This window comes from Saccharomyces paradoxus, assembly GCF_002079055.1.
Source record: "Saccharomyces paradoxus strain CBS432 chromosome XII sequence".
NCBI classification, from domain to species: Eukaryota; Fungi; Ascomycota; class Saccharomycetes; order Saccharomycetales; family Saccharomycetaceae; genus Saccharomyces; species Saccharomyces paradoxus.
This window is the reverse complement of record NC_047498.1, coordinates 155,940-168,115: the sequence shown is the minus strand read 5'-3', so window position 1 is coordinate 168,115 and position 12,176 is coordinate 155,940. Positions and strand designations below refer to the sequence as shown.

The following is a 12,176-nucleotide window of genomic DNA, read 5'->3' as shown; positions in this document are numbered from 1 at the left end:
TGAGAAACCACTTACTTTGTGTGGCAAAGTAGACTTGCGAATAACGCATTAACGTTCGCCGTCAACTGTTCGAGTTCGATAAATGTATAATTACTGATGTGACATAAATATATAATATTTAGGGTAGAAATAAATTCTCTTAGTGCGTTCTCGCAACTCCATAGAGGCTTTTCGGAATTTTTCTTTTTACGCTCACACCTTTTATCTCGTTGAAGTACCGCTTTGCCAGGCTCTTGCCAAAAACCAAAAATATCTTTCTATAAAATAGTCCACAGGCATTACACAATGTCACTTGTCCATCAGGACCCTCTCTCCATTGCGGAGAAGTCTTTACTACCGCACACTGTGGACATCTCCTGGTGACACCTTTTCTCTTTTGGACATTGTGTTGGACAGCAGTATTATTCGTTCTGGCACACAAAGATTCATTAGTGGGTTTAGTACTGGGTTTTGGATGAGGCTGCGACTTTCCGCAATCTAGTGCCTCTTCTACTGGGTTCAGTAACGATTCAACTGAGATTCTTCTGTATTCTTGATGGCACAAAGTCTTGATGTTCATAGCAATTTCTTGTTATTGGTTGCAATACTCGATTTCAAGGTAAATGATTGTTTTACATTTAAGAAAATTGCTTCAACCAGAAAAGATAATATAGCTTCCTTCAAAGAAACTCTTGTCTTATAATAATAGCCTTCAAAAAGAGCAACGGACATTAACTGGAACAATGTGCTTGACCATTTATTCTTTTCGATCAAATGGACCCTAGACCCTTAAAAAACATAGATATGGCTGGAGAGGATGCTTTTGAGCTTAAACCCACTATTCCATTTTCCAGAGAAACCTACGTATTTTCTGTGGCAGGCGGCTAAACAGGTAATGTTGTCCGCGTTTTGTCTGAAATATTTGCCAAGAAAAAAAGGGTTTCTCATATAAGGGGGATGATACGCAGTGCTGTGTGTTTATGTATTTGACCAGGTAAAAGTACAGTGTTAAGGGTTTGTTGATGCGTTTTCATCGGGGTTAATAGGTTTAATCCTGTAAGGCAGGTTTAAGTGATACAGTTATTATGCAACATAAAGCAAACCCAAGCCTGATGCGCCGCTCAGCTTCTGTTCTTTCTCCAAGAAAAGCTAACTTTTTCGCTTCTTTTTTGAAAAGAAAACATTATGTTTGGAATCATATATATGTACTTTTTGCCAAGAGTAACAAAAAAGCCACGTCATAAGCAGACACCTCGTAGGTAGAACTGAATTTTCTATGCACTATTCCCTATTCAATAGCATGTTTATCGTGTCGAATGGCGAATAAACCCACTGCGTGCTTGAATGGGGTGAAATAATATTTCCCCTAATTGAATGTGTGGCGCTATCCACATATCGGGACCCTTCTTCCAGGGCCGCCCTTGGCAAGAAAAATGTTAGAAGAATGAGTAAAATTGAGTCCAGGACAAGCTACGATGACGGGGTGCTTTAATATAAAACGTATAAAAAAGGTTACGTTCCAGATGGATCATAAAACAATTTTCTGAAATGAAAGCGGCTTCAAGGCAGAAAGAAATTCATTAGATAAAGAGAAAAAGCCTCGAACATATCTAGAATGAAGACTGTCTATTACAAAGAAATCACCTACCAACAGTATCTCCAACTGCAGCCTGAACAACAGGAGAAATACCTGGCTTTATGTCAAATGGATTTTGAACGAGAAACTGCAAGAATTGCATTTGACCGTCAAGGAGGTGTGCCTGGTATTGCTAGGAAATTTGCGCAAGAAGAAGTCGCTTGGTTCGATCGTGTTACGACGTGGTCATACATGAATGCTTATATTCCGAGCTATAGAAGAAAAAGAACCTATTTAAAAATTGATATGTTAAAGATTTCAAATGCTGAAGAATATTGAGAACAGCTTTGACCGTCGACTCGAATTTCTAGTTTTAATTTATCTTTTTTATTACAAATAAGTACATTAAATGAACACCATACCACTATGCATATATATATTCATATATATTCTGAAAGAAAAAATTTCGATAAAACTTGATGAAGTGAGTTTATTAATGGTGTATAGGTAATGCAAGAGCCCAAATCACTGTTGGTAGAGATACTTTTGCACTCAAAACTAAATATTAGTTAAAGCCTGAATTACAGTATCCTATAATAATTGAACTTGCCTTTTTGTCTTTTTGTCATGACAGTTAAACTTCATGGCTTATTCTCCGTTGCATCAATGCAAGAGGCGAGTAATTGCAGAATCTCCTCATTGTGCACGCTGAACTGTGAGACTATGTCCTCGGGTAATGGCATTATACCTACTGGTATTTTTACTGTCACTCCACCTACAACATTCATCTTTAAACCATGTAGTATCTCTTGAAGTTGGTAATTACACTTAGCACCGCCATGACCGCCGTAGCTTACCACCAGAGCATATTTTCCGTGCCATTCGTGATAAAGGCGATCGATTGCATTTTTCAAAGCTGCTGGATAGCCCCAATTGTATTGAGGTGTAACAAATATAACAATGTCCAATGCATTTACAATGCGACTCCATGATCGAGTTTTGCTGTCTGCATACTCGTCCACACTCTTTATTTGCGCCGGTATCGGTTCGTCATCGTCTTCATATAAAGGAAGAGCGATCTGTTGTAAATCTAGTATTTGTATTTTTACCTTCTCATCTACCAATTTTTCGTTATTTTCGATTGTACGTTTTACGTATTCTACAATTTCAGGACATACTCTCTTCGCTCTGACAGAACCCATTATAATTCCCACCTTCATTTTTAACGCGATTGTCGACTAAGCAGTCCGGTAGGTAGTTAAATGATGGTGGTGATCAATTGTCAATCAATATATATATATATATATATATATAACTCTCCCTTTTCAATCACCCCCTTTAAAGTTTTTCAAATCTGTTGATTTTTGCACCTTACATTATTCTATATTTACTTTTCTACACATGTTAAAGGATACTCTAACATTATGACACGGGTAATATACGACGTAGGGACGACTCGAAGAAAAGACAGCTTAGCTGCAGAACCTACACAGGGTTATGCCAAGAATGGAATTACAACAATTGTCTTGGATCCAAATCCGATACAAAAAGCTGCAGAAAATAGTAAGGTCGAGTAAAGCGCCAAGATCAGACTATAATTATCTGTTTAGTGGAGCAGCCCAAGAAGCTAACTATCTAAAAGACTTGCAATAAAACGAAATTATGAAGTACGATTAGAAAATGTAATTCCGGCTGGATCGATCAAATTCATTCGATTATAGCATGTGTTGGAATAAGAATCAACTATCATCTATCGACTAGTATTCATCTTATTAGTATATTATCACATGCGGTGTAAGAAGATGACATAAAGATTGAGAAACAATCATCGAACTTAGTGGAAGCTGAGAGGCAAGGATTGATAATGTAATATGGTAATAAATGACAACATACAAACGAAAGAAGAAATAGTAATATTATTATGTAGAAATATTGATTCCCTCTTGTGGATTCCAATATATCCCCGAGGAGAACTTCTAGTATATTCTGTATACCTATATTATAGCCTTCATCAACAACGGAATGCCAACAATTATCTCAATATTCACTCATTTCTCACACATTTGTTTCATAAACGTTTTGATAAAACGTTTAGGATGCTGTAACGTCCTACTGATGTATAAGATGTTGAGATACATCAATCTCTGTTGTATCTCAAAATGAGATACCTCAGCATTACTAGATTTACCAACCTAGACACAAAACATGTATGAAACACGTACGAATCAATAGTTCCGAAACAGACAAGATTGAGTATACTAGGCAACCTACTTGCCTAAGATGAACCAAACCAACCAAACGTATAAATACCTGAACAATTAGTTTAGATCCGAGATTCCGCGCTCCCACCCTTTAGTTAGATTCAGATCTTATATAGATTATATAGGATAAGTAACATTCGGTGAATCACGTTAATAATAAGTCTGACAACAAGTTACTCTCCTAAACGACTTTAGGATTGTCAAGACATCTGGTATTAGGCGAGCCCGTAATACAACAATGTCAATAATAATATGGCAACTTGGCCGAGTGGTTAAGGCGAAAGATTAGAAATCTTTTGGGCTTTGCCCGCGCAGGTTCGAGTCCTGCAGTTGTCGTTATTTTTTTATTTTTTTATTTTTAATTCTTCTTTTCTCTCTTACTTTGAAGCAGAGATGAACAATGCCCTTATTTAAGAAGTAACACCACTACATCGTATTGGTTACCTGTTAGTTCTGTTTGCCCTTTTCAGAAAACTACCACGGTATTACATGAGCCAGCTGGTAGTAGATTTAAAATGTTTGAAGAATAAAATAGCAGCGAATTACGACGTTAACTACAATGTTGACGATGGAAGCGGAGACAAGCTAAACAATATTCATCCGTCCAAAAGATTTAGGACTGTTGTTCGCTTAGTAGATTTCTTGTTCTGCGGATCCAATAAAGAACTTATTGAAGGTTTTTTCTGTCAAATGGTAGTTAGGAATCTTCATTGCCTCAATTTAACAAATGGCGAAGAGGAGATGTCTTTGTATATGAGCGAGAAATTATTTTCGGCCCATAAAGACGATTTGATGTTGATAAATGGACAGGTATTGGATGTTCGCATTGGTGTGTGGTATGGAATATACCAAAGTCTGCCGATCTTTGAAGTCATTGATTTCAAGATACTGTCCAAGAATGACGTTCGCCACTTCTGTGAATTTGTCAGATCACCACTTGGTGAGGAGTTTCTAAACATTTCTAATTCCTGAACCAGTATTCAGCATATATTGGGGTTAAATAATATACCTCTGATAAGAATGTAAGAGGACCCTTGAAAATGGTCATTGTGTAATGTTATGTAATGTAATAATAGTATACAGGTGATTCTTATTTATCCCATGAAATAAGTATGAGAAAAGAAGGGAAGGAGACATTTGGCCTGGTTCTGTTCTAACTAAAAAGCAATTTTCTTCGTATTTCTTCTTCTGTTCTTTAGCAGAATCTTTTGCTTTTCTAATTGTTCTTCCTCTTCCTCGTCACTGTCAATTTCCATATCTTCCTCTTCTTCTTCTTCAGATTCTTCTTGTTCAGATCCTGATTCGGCTCTTTCTTGTTCTTTAGCCAGTTTTCTGGCGATTTCAACTTCCCTGATTCTCAATAATTCTGGGTTAGACTCGACTAGTTTTTTGTCTCTTAAGAAGTCCTTTTCTTTGTTGCCTCTCATTCTGTTCTTGTAGAAGGCTCTTTCACGTTTTTGTCTGATTTCTTCGATTCTAGCCATGGCCTTCAAAGTTGTGGCAACTAATTCTCTATTGTATCTAACAGGAACATTTCTTCTTTGGGCGAAAGTCAAGGTAGAGTCCACAGCCAATTCTTTCCCGGCAGCCTTTCTGAAAGCTTTGGTCCATTTTAATTTTCTTGGATTACGACGTTGCTTGAATGCCTTGTGACATTTCGAACGGCAGAATCTAAACTCTTTAGCATCGTTACGCACAAACATGATCCCATGACCTGGATAACATGGGGATGAGCAAAAATGACACTGATAAATTCTCATTTTTTGTACTTATTAAACTTTTACTTTCCTTTTCCGTTTGTTTCTGAATGCAAATCACGAGGGTAGCGGTAACAGTATAGACAACTCACGCTCGAATGGTAATATCTTCAAAATACAAATAGAAGAGCTTAAAAGTGGTATGTCACGGATAAAGAGGGAAGTTATTGTAAGTGGGAGATGAGGTGGGATGAGATGAGATGAGTTTAGAAATACATTATTCTAAAAAGACGAGTGAAAATTTTTCACTCCGCTGAGTTCGAGGCGAGCGGACAAAAAATCTAAAGAGCGAGAATCGGACCAACTGTAAAAGCCATTTGGATCAACGTAGGACTCATTCGGTAGAGACCCTTGGCCAAGACGAAGGACGAATAACGGTGAGATTTGTACATCTTCCTGCCATAGCATAATTTAGCAAGATTTTACAAACATTTTCACACGCACAACACGATGAGTTCTCAAAGCAATACTGCTAATTCTATTGAGGCACCACAACTACCCATTCCAGGCCAAACTAATGGCTCTGCAAACGTTAGTGTTAATGAGGCTAGTGTCAACAACGGTGTCCAGAATGGTCTACAAGGTCAAAAGACCGGAATGGACCTTTATTTTGACCAAGCCTTGAACTATATGGGGGAACACCCTGTGATAACAGGTTTTGGGGCCTTTTTAACTTTATATTTTACAGCGGGTGCATATAAATCGATATCGAAAGGACTTAACGGTGGTAAATCCACCACTGCCTTCTTGAAAGGCGGATTTGACCCAAAAATGAATTCTAAAGAGGCTCTACAGATTCTAAATTTGACAGAAAACACCTTGTCCAAAAAAAAATTGAAAGAGGTTCATAGGAAAATCATGTTAGCTAATCACCCAGACAAAGGTGGTTCTCCATTTCTAGCCACTAAGATAAATGAAGCTAAAGACTTTTTGGAAAAAAGGGGTATCAGCAAATGATTTAAAATGAGGACCTAAAATGAGTTATTACAAATGCATATATACCTAATACAAGTGGTACAAACCTCGAGCCGTGTTCAATTCCATATCGTTTGGGGTAATTAAAATAATTCGAGGAATCAAATGTTTGTATAGATAAGTCTTGTAAATAACACAGAAAGATATATATTTTAGTTTAAATAACGTATACGCCCTCTGTGATTAGCGATGAACCGCAAAGATCACAATTCTTGCTTACATGGGTAATATAATGCTTGAAACAATCAACATGCCAAATTTGAGGGGGACTGTTCTCTCCCGTTTCCTCGTCTTCTCCTCGGCATGATTCGTTGCCGCACCTTACACCTTGAATAGCTAACTTGTGGCAATTTTGGCAAGTGTTTAAATTGTACATGGATGTTAAGTATTCTTCTAGTTCCGCTATGCAGCGGAGATCAATACCGAACTTCCCCTCCTTAGTTCTGCAGAACCATTTCAGTTCACATAATCGGAGTAGCAAGTCTTCGATTTCCGTAGCCGTCAATTCTTGAAATTGGAAGAGATTGGTGGATCCCACTGAAAATGTACTGAGCTTACGCCATTTCGCGAGATTGGAGTCCCCTGTGGCTGCTATAAGAATACGGTTGACTTCCCTCACAATCACCGATGTATCTGATGCTATACCTTCGACGATGGTCTCTCCACTCATAATGAATTGCTCTATGGCCCATTTAATGAACTCGATCTCCTTTTGATTAAACCTCGTGGCCAGCTTGGTCTCCTCTGTTGACGCTAAGTTGACATATACGAAAAACCTGTTACTCTCCGGAAGTACTATCGGTTGCAAAACTGCAGAACCATTATCGTGAGCTAGTACTGCTGTATTATCTTCGAAGGGCCCAAAATCCTGCTTCGTCTTTAAAGTCACTGCGTTTCTTCCAATTCCGTGGTTGATCCGAATGATCTTGTAACCCAAAAGGTTCAGTTTTATGTTAATAGCGTTTATATACTCATTTAACTTGTCGATCCACTGCTGGATCGACCATTTCGTGTTGAACGTTGAAGCATCAGTTTCCAATCTCATTAGGGCTAGAATTAAAGCATTTTCATGGCAAATGCCCCTTGCTGACAATATATACTGTAGCAGACGTTTCGCAGTAATATGCCCTGTTACAGGTGTAGAGACCTGCTCTTCGTGTACCTCCATTCGCCACGGCTACTATCGGGCTTCTTTTACTACTGAATATAAACCGAACCGCACACATATATTATTATTATCGTCATCACTATGTCTACAATTACCGCGTTTCTTTTTTTTGCCAGCTTTTAACCTAATTTTTATTTCCTAGTAAACAAAACCCTCATACTATTTATGCGAATACCCTAAATTTTGTTTTCAGCCTTCAGAAGCCCTAAAAGCGCCCCTGGATTGAATTCTTTTACTTTTTTTCTAGTGAATTTAACAGTGGCTATATAGTTATAAATAGGCCTGGTTGCCTTTTTGCTGGCAATGACTACGTTGAAACCAGCTGAGCTGTGGTTAACTGGCCAGTGACATTGTTTTATTTAGAAAAATAACGTGTTTGGTTAGTTTTAGACCTCAGAATAGCGTTTGTTTTGAGTACAATTTCAGCCGTTTTGTACAAAGAATATTGGGAAGTCTGCTCTAAATCAAAAATAAACCGATTTGGGAGAAACAGCAAAAAATGCTTAATTCTGCGTTACTGTGGAAGGTTTGGCTACGAATAGACAACTCAACGGATGAAGTTAACCAGCCAATTTCCGTACAGTTCGATGAAATAGACACTGTTGATGATTTGAAAAGCAGGTTTTTTCAGAAACTGAGTTCGACCCGATGGCGAGAAATTAATGATAATGCCTCCATTGCTATAGGCCTGTACGCACCCAAGTTGGAAAATCAAGCTGATAATACTAGTAGTAACAACAATAACGATACTAGTTGTCGAAAGAAGAGTAATGGCGCTGGCAGTTGCGTCAATCTTTCTGTTAATAGTAATACAAAGAGTTCTGTGAGCCCTACAACTGGAACATTTGGTCTTCCAAAAGACTTGGCAAAGGACAGGAATGTTCTCCAGCATCCTAAGCCTACCCAGAAAAGAGGAGCATTATACGACGCCTTTGCCGCCACGCCGACAGTGGCCGCGACTAGTAATGCGGATTTTCCTCCCAATGAGGCGCCAATGTTAAGCCCGCAAAGACCATACTCCACTAGTCCTAAACAGTTTTCAGCGACAGCTAAAAGTCCGTTACTGCGATTTGCGTCCGTCTCACCTTACCCTAACTTTCATTCAGATAATCAAATCATGACATCAACTGGTCTCGCATACGTCTCACCGCATAATAAAAACAAATACACAAGGCCGTTGATTAGAAAAGGTTTAAATTGTACCACGGAATCTGTGGATGATTGCACTTATAAAATTATCTTTGAACCGGATGAATTGGCTATTAACATATATAAGGAACTATTCGGAACCATGGGCTCCCAATCTGCATCTCAGCCTTTGCTGATATTTTCGAATGTTAACTTACGTCAGGATGTACCGCCTTTAGACATCTTAAACGTTGAAGACTATGTTCCTACGAATGAAGAAATTTCGCAGCAGGCAATTCAATCAACAGACCGAGGAGTCGTTGGTGTTTTTGACCTAGACGATCAAATTTCTTTAGGCGAACGAAGTCCTAAGTTAAGGGTTAATGATAAAGCAAATCTTTTAGATAAAAATGATAATAGCAACCTCCAGAAATTTAAATTAATAACTGATGAAGAACAATTGAGAAGAGCGTCACAAGAACTGAGGGATGAGGAAAAAGATGCTGATTCGCCCTGGCAAGCAATCTTGCTGTTGCCAAAAGGCTATAAAGGAGGGGTGGATTTTAGAAATAAACCAGTGGCTAACACGGATTCGTCTTTCAACAATGAAGACACGGTTACTCATTCAGAGTTAGAAGCGAATACCGGGTCTCCTTTACAAGAAAGCGGGCCACTTAATGAATCCGGTATAGGTATAATGCAACCCATACCAGAAGGACAAAGAAGAAAAGACAATGTTACGCCTTCATCACCAATATTAACAAATAGTCAAACACCGCATTGTTCAAACTCGCTCTATAACGCACCTTTTGCCGTTTCTTCTCCACCCGATCCCTTACCAAATCTTTTTACCACTACAAGTGAAAAAGTTTTTCCCAAAATCAATGTTTTAATAGTTGAAGATAACGTTATCAACCAAGCTATATTAGGTTCCTTTCTGAGAAAACACAAAATCTCGTATAAATTGGCTAAAAATGGTCAAGAAGCTGTTAATATTTGGAAGGAAGGTGGATTGCATTTAATTTTCATGGACTTACAGTTACCTGTCTTGTCTGGTATAGAAGCTGCCAAGCAGATACGAGATTCTGAAAAACAAAATGGCATTGGCATTCAAAAAAGTCCCAATAACTCACATTCCAATATTGAAAAAGGAGCTTCGAAGAGGTTTTCTCAGGCGCCTGTGATCATTGTGGCATTAACAGCATCCAACTCTCAAATGGATAAAAGAAAAGCACTTCTTTCTGGTTGTAACGACTACTTGACTAAACCAGTGAACTTACACTGGCTTAGCAAGAAAATTACAGAGTGGGGTTGTATGCAGGCCCTGATTGATTTTGACAGCTGGAAGCAGGGAGAAAGTCGGATGACTGATAGCGTTTTGGTTAAATCTCCACAGAAACCTATTGCACCTTCCAATCCCAACTCTTTCAAACAAGCAACCTCTATGACCCCTAAACACAGTCCAGTAAGGAATAACTCAAATCTTTCTCCAACTCAAATAGAATTTTGAGTTTGGTTGTACAGTGGAGAGAACGGCATGATAGAATGTAACGATATTTATTTAAAATTATTATTAATATTATTGTAAAACAAAGATTTTTTTTTTATTTAAAAAGGGTTTGATAAGTTGAGAGCAGCAAGAAATATACTTAATGTCGTTAACGCTACTATAATTATCTTGCAATAATCAACAGAACATCAAATGAGGTTATTTTTATAGAAATATGTAGATATATGTCCATTAAAAGATACTCGATTTTCTACTACTTGAACTTTATTATATGATGGAAGACTGATCGCGTAATACGTAGAGAGATTTTCGTTAAGTTATTAGGGGCTTGGATTCACAACCTGGACAGTTATGAAGGATTTCATGGATGAATAAATCGCAATCAACACAAAATTCTTGTTTACAATCCTCACAACGATAGCGAGAACTTGTTAGTAGTTTACCATTTTTATTATTTTTAAGTATGGGAAATCTTGACTGGCAACTAAAGCAGTCTTCTGATCGAAATTTTTCTGTTGTGGGTACTTCGGCAAATGTTTTCAATGGCATTAGATGGTGATATGATCTAGCCAAGTGGGTTGAAAGGATCAACATCAAGTCACAGCATGGACAGACTGTGGGCAATGAACAAACCTTACTGTGACAATTGGGACAGAAGTATCCGCCGTAAACTAACTTGGAATGGCATGAGCAAAACGTCGGAGTATCTTCAAATATTCTTGTCGGGAACCCCATCTTTACAAGTGTGAAACCCTTATTAATCTTGTTAACGGGTAAAGGAGTAACAGCCTCGTTGAATAGTTCCTTTAGGTGGGTTTCATCGAGTAAAATTTTATAGAAGGATTCATCACCATAGTTTGTTGCCTTACATAATTCTTTACAAATGGCCACTTGAGCTGACAACCCCAGAACCTTCACTCTAATTTTCTCAGAAACTAACGAATCAATAGTTTGGTGAATATCGCCAGGATCAGTTGTGGAAAGACTACCAAACACAATCAGCACTTCTCTTGTGCAATGTGCAGGAACAGGCAGTAAGAGGCCTCTTGCCATTTCTAATGCATTTTGCAAGGAGGGGTTCCCCTTTGGTTCCTGTTTCCTGATGGATTTCAACGCATCAATGTGATCCTGCGGGTTTCCGCTAACTTGGCTGACTAGCTGTGCCAAGCCGTTTCTCATTATGATAATACCCATTTGAGATATTGGATTTTGATCAAAAAATTCATGGACAAAATCTATGGCATACTGAATAATCATTGCATGTCTGTTTGGTCTCAAATCCTTTTCCAGCATAGCTTCACTGCAATCTAGGGTTAATATTAAACTTCTGATGATGCCTCTTTGATATGGCGTTATATTCTTTTTAGCTGTACGTTTCTTTCTGGCCTCTACAATGCTAGCCACAAGGGATGCCATATCCCCTTCATCGTCCACTTTCACCAAATCCCAACTTCTCTTGATCTCATCTTCCCAAGCGTACCCACCATTGGAACCTTGTAGGTTTCTATTCGAGAGCCTTTTCTTCTTCTTACGCTGCGCATGCCTATCCCTATCTCTATGGTTTGAATGCTGTTGCTGTTGGTCTACACGATCATCTCCATCACCATCAAAATGAACCTGTCTCTTACTTCTTCTTGTAATAGCAACTCTATCCTCATCCTCTTCAGATTCTGAAACTACTACAGGAGCCATTCTACCGCACAATCCTTCCGCACACGCAATTAGCTACCGACTTCCTTCATAAGCAATCATCTGCATCTATATAAGATAAGATGAACACCTTTTACGTATCTTGAAAAACTACACAATAGCGAAGAAACCT

The 12,176-nt window shown here is 38.3% G+C and overlaps 9 protein-coding genes and 1 non-coding gene across 10 annotated transcripts; 5 read left to right on the top strand and 5 right to left on the bottom strand.

Annotated features, from left to right (window-relative positions):
• Positions 1-139: 139 nt before the first annotated feature.
• GAT3 (Gat3p) lies at positions 140-559 on the bottom strand (the record flags this gene model as incomplete). Its single annotated transcript, XM_033911900.1, has 1 exon — positions 140-559. One exon carries the CDS (start codon positions 557-559, stop codon positions 140-142), a length of 420 nt encoding a protein of 139 aa, XP_033767791.1.
• A 1,035-nt stretch (positions 560-1,594) lies between these two features.
• On the top strand, positions 1,595-1,894 carry SPAR_L00690 (uncharacterized protein; the record flags this gene model as incomplete). The annotated part of the gene is made up of 1 exon (XM_033911899.1): positions 1,595-1,894. One exon carries the CDS (start codon positions 1,595-1,597, stop codon positions 1,892-1,894), a length of 300 nt encoding a protein of 99 aa, XP_033767790.1.
• Positions 1,895-2,196: 302 nt separating this feature from the next.
• Positions 2,197-2,775, bottom strand: LOT6 (flavin-dependent quinone reductase; the record flags this gene model as incomplete). The annotated part of the gene is made up of 1 exon (XM_033911898.1): positions 2,197-2,775. The coding sequence occupies one exon, from the start codon at positions 2,773-2,775 to the stop codon at positions 2,197-2,199; it is 579 nt and encodes a 192-aa protein (XP_033767789.1).
• A 1,295-nt stretch (positions 2,776-4,070) lies between these two features.
• SPAR_Ltrna2S lies at positions 4,071-4,152 on the top strand. Its single transcript has one exon. It is a non-coding gene; the product is annotated as a tRNA-Ser (tRNA).
• A 153-nt stretch (positions 4,153-4,305) lies between these two features.
• Positions 4,306-4,788, top strand: TEN1 (Ten1p; the record flags this gene model as incomplete). The annotated part of the gene is made up of 1 exon (XM_033911897.1): positions 4,306-4,788. One exon carries the CDS (start codon positions 4,306-4,308, stop codon positions 4,786-4,788), a length of 483 nt encoding a protein of 160 aa, XP_033767788.1.
• A 185-nt stretch (positions 4,789-4,973) lies between these two features.
• On the bottom strand, positions 4,974-5,576 carry RLP24 (ATPase-activating ribosome biosynthesis protein; the record flags this gene model as incomplete). Its single annotated transcript, XM_033911896.1, has 1 exon — positions 4,974-5,576. One exon carries the CDS (start codon positions 5,574-5,576, stop codon positions 4,974-4,976), a length of 603 nt encoding a protein of 200 aa, XP_033767787.1.
• A 447-nt stretch (positions 5,577-6,023) lies between these two features.
• Positions 6,024-6,530, top strand: PAM18 (Pam18p; the record flags this gene model as incomplete). The annotated part of the gene is made up of 1 exon (XM_033911895.1): positions 6,024-6,530. The coding sequence occupies one exon, from the start codon at positions 6,024-6,026 to the stop codon at positions 6,528-6,530; it is 507 nt and encodes a 168-aa protein (XP_033767786.1).
• Positions 6,531-6,705: 175 nt separating this feature from the next.
• NSE1 (Smc5-Smc6 complex subunit NSE1) lies at positions 6,706-7,716 on the bottom strand (the record flags this gene model as incomplete). The annotated part of the gene is made up of 1 exon (XM_033911894.1): positions 6,706-7,716. One exon carries the CDS (start codon positions 7,714-7,716, stop codon positions 6,706-6,708), a length of 1,011 nt encoding a protein of 336 aa, XP_033767785.1.
• A 499-nt stretch (positions 7,717-8,215) lies between these two features.
• Positions 8,216-10,354, top strand: SSK1 (mitogen-activated protein kinase kinase kinase SSK1; the record flags this gene model as incomplete). Its single annotated transcript, XM_033911893.1, has 1 exon — positions 8,216-10,354. One exon carries the CDS (start codon positions 8,216-8,218, stop codon positions 10,352-10,354), a length of 2,139 nt encoding a protein of 712 aa, XP_033767784.1.
• Positions 10,355-10,666: 312 nt separating this feature from the next.
• Positions 10,667-12,046, bottom strand: SSL1 (TFIIH/NER complex subunit SSL1; the record flags this gene model as incomplete). The annotated part of the gene is made up of 1 exon (XM_033911892.1): positions 10,667-12,046. The coding sequence occupies one exon, from the start codon at positions 12,044-12,046 to the stop codon at positions 10,667-10,669; it is 1,380 nt and encodes a 459-aa protein (XP_033767783.1).
• Between the last annotated feature and the right edge of the window lie 130 nt (positions 12,047-12,176).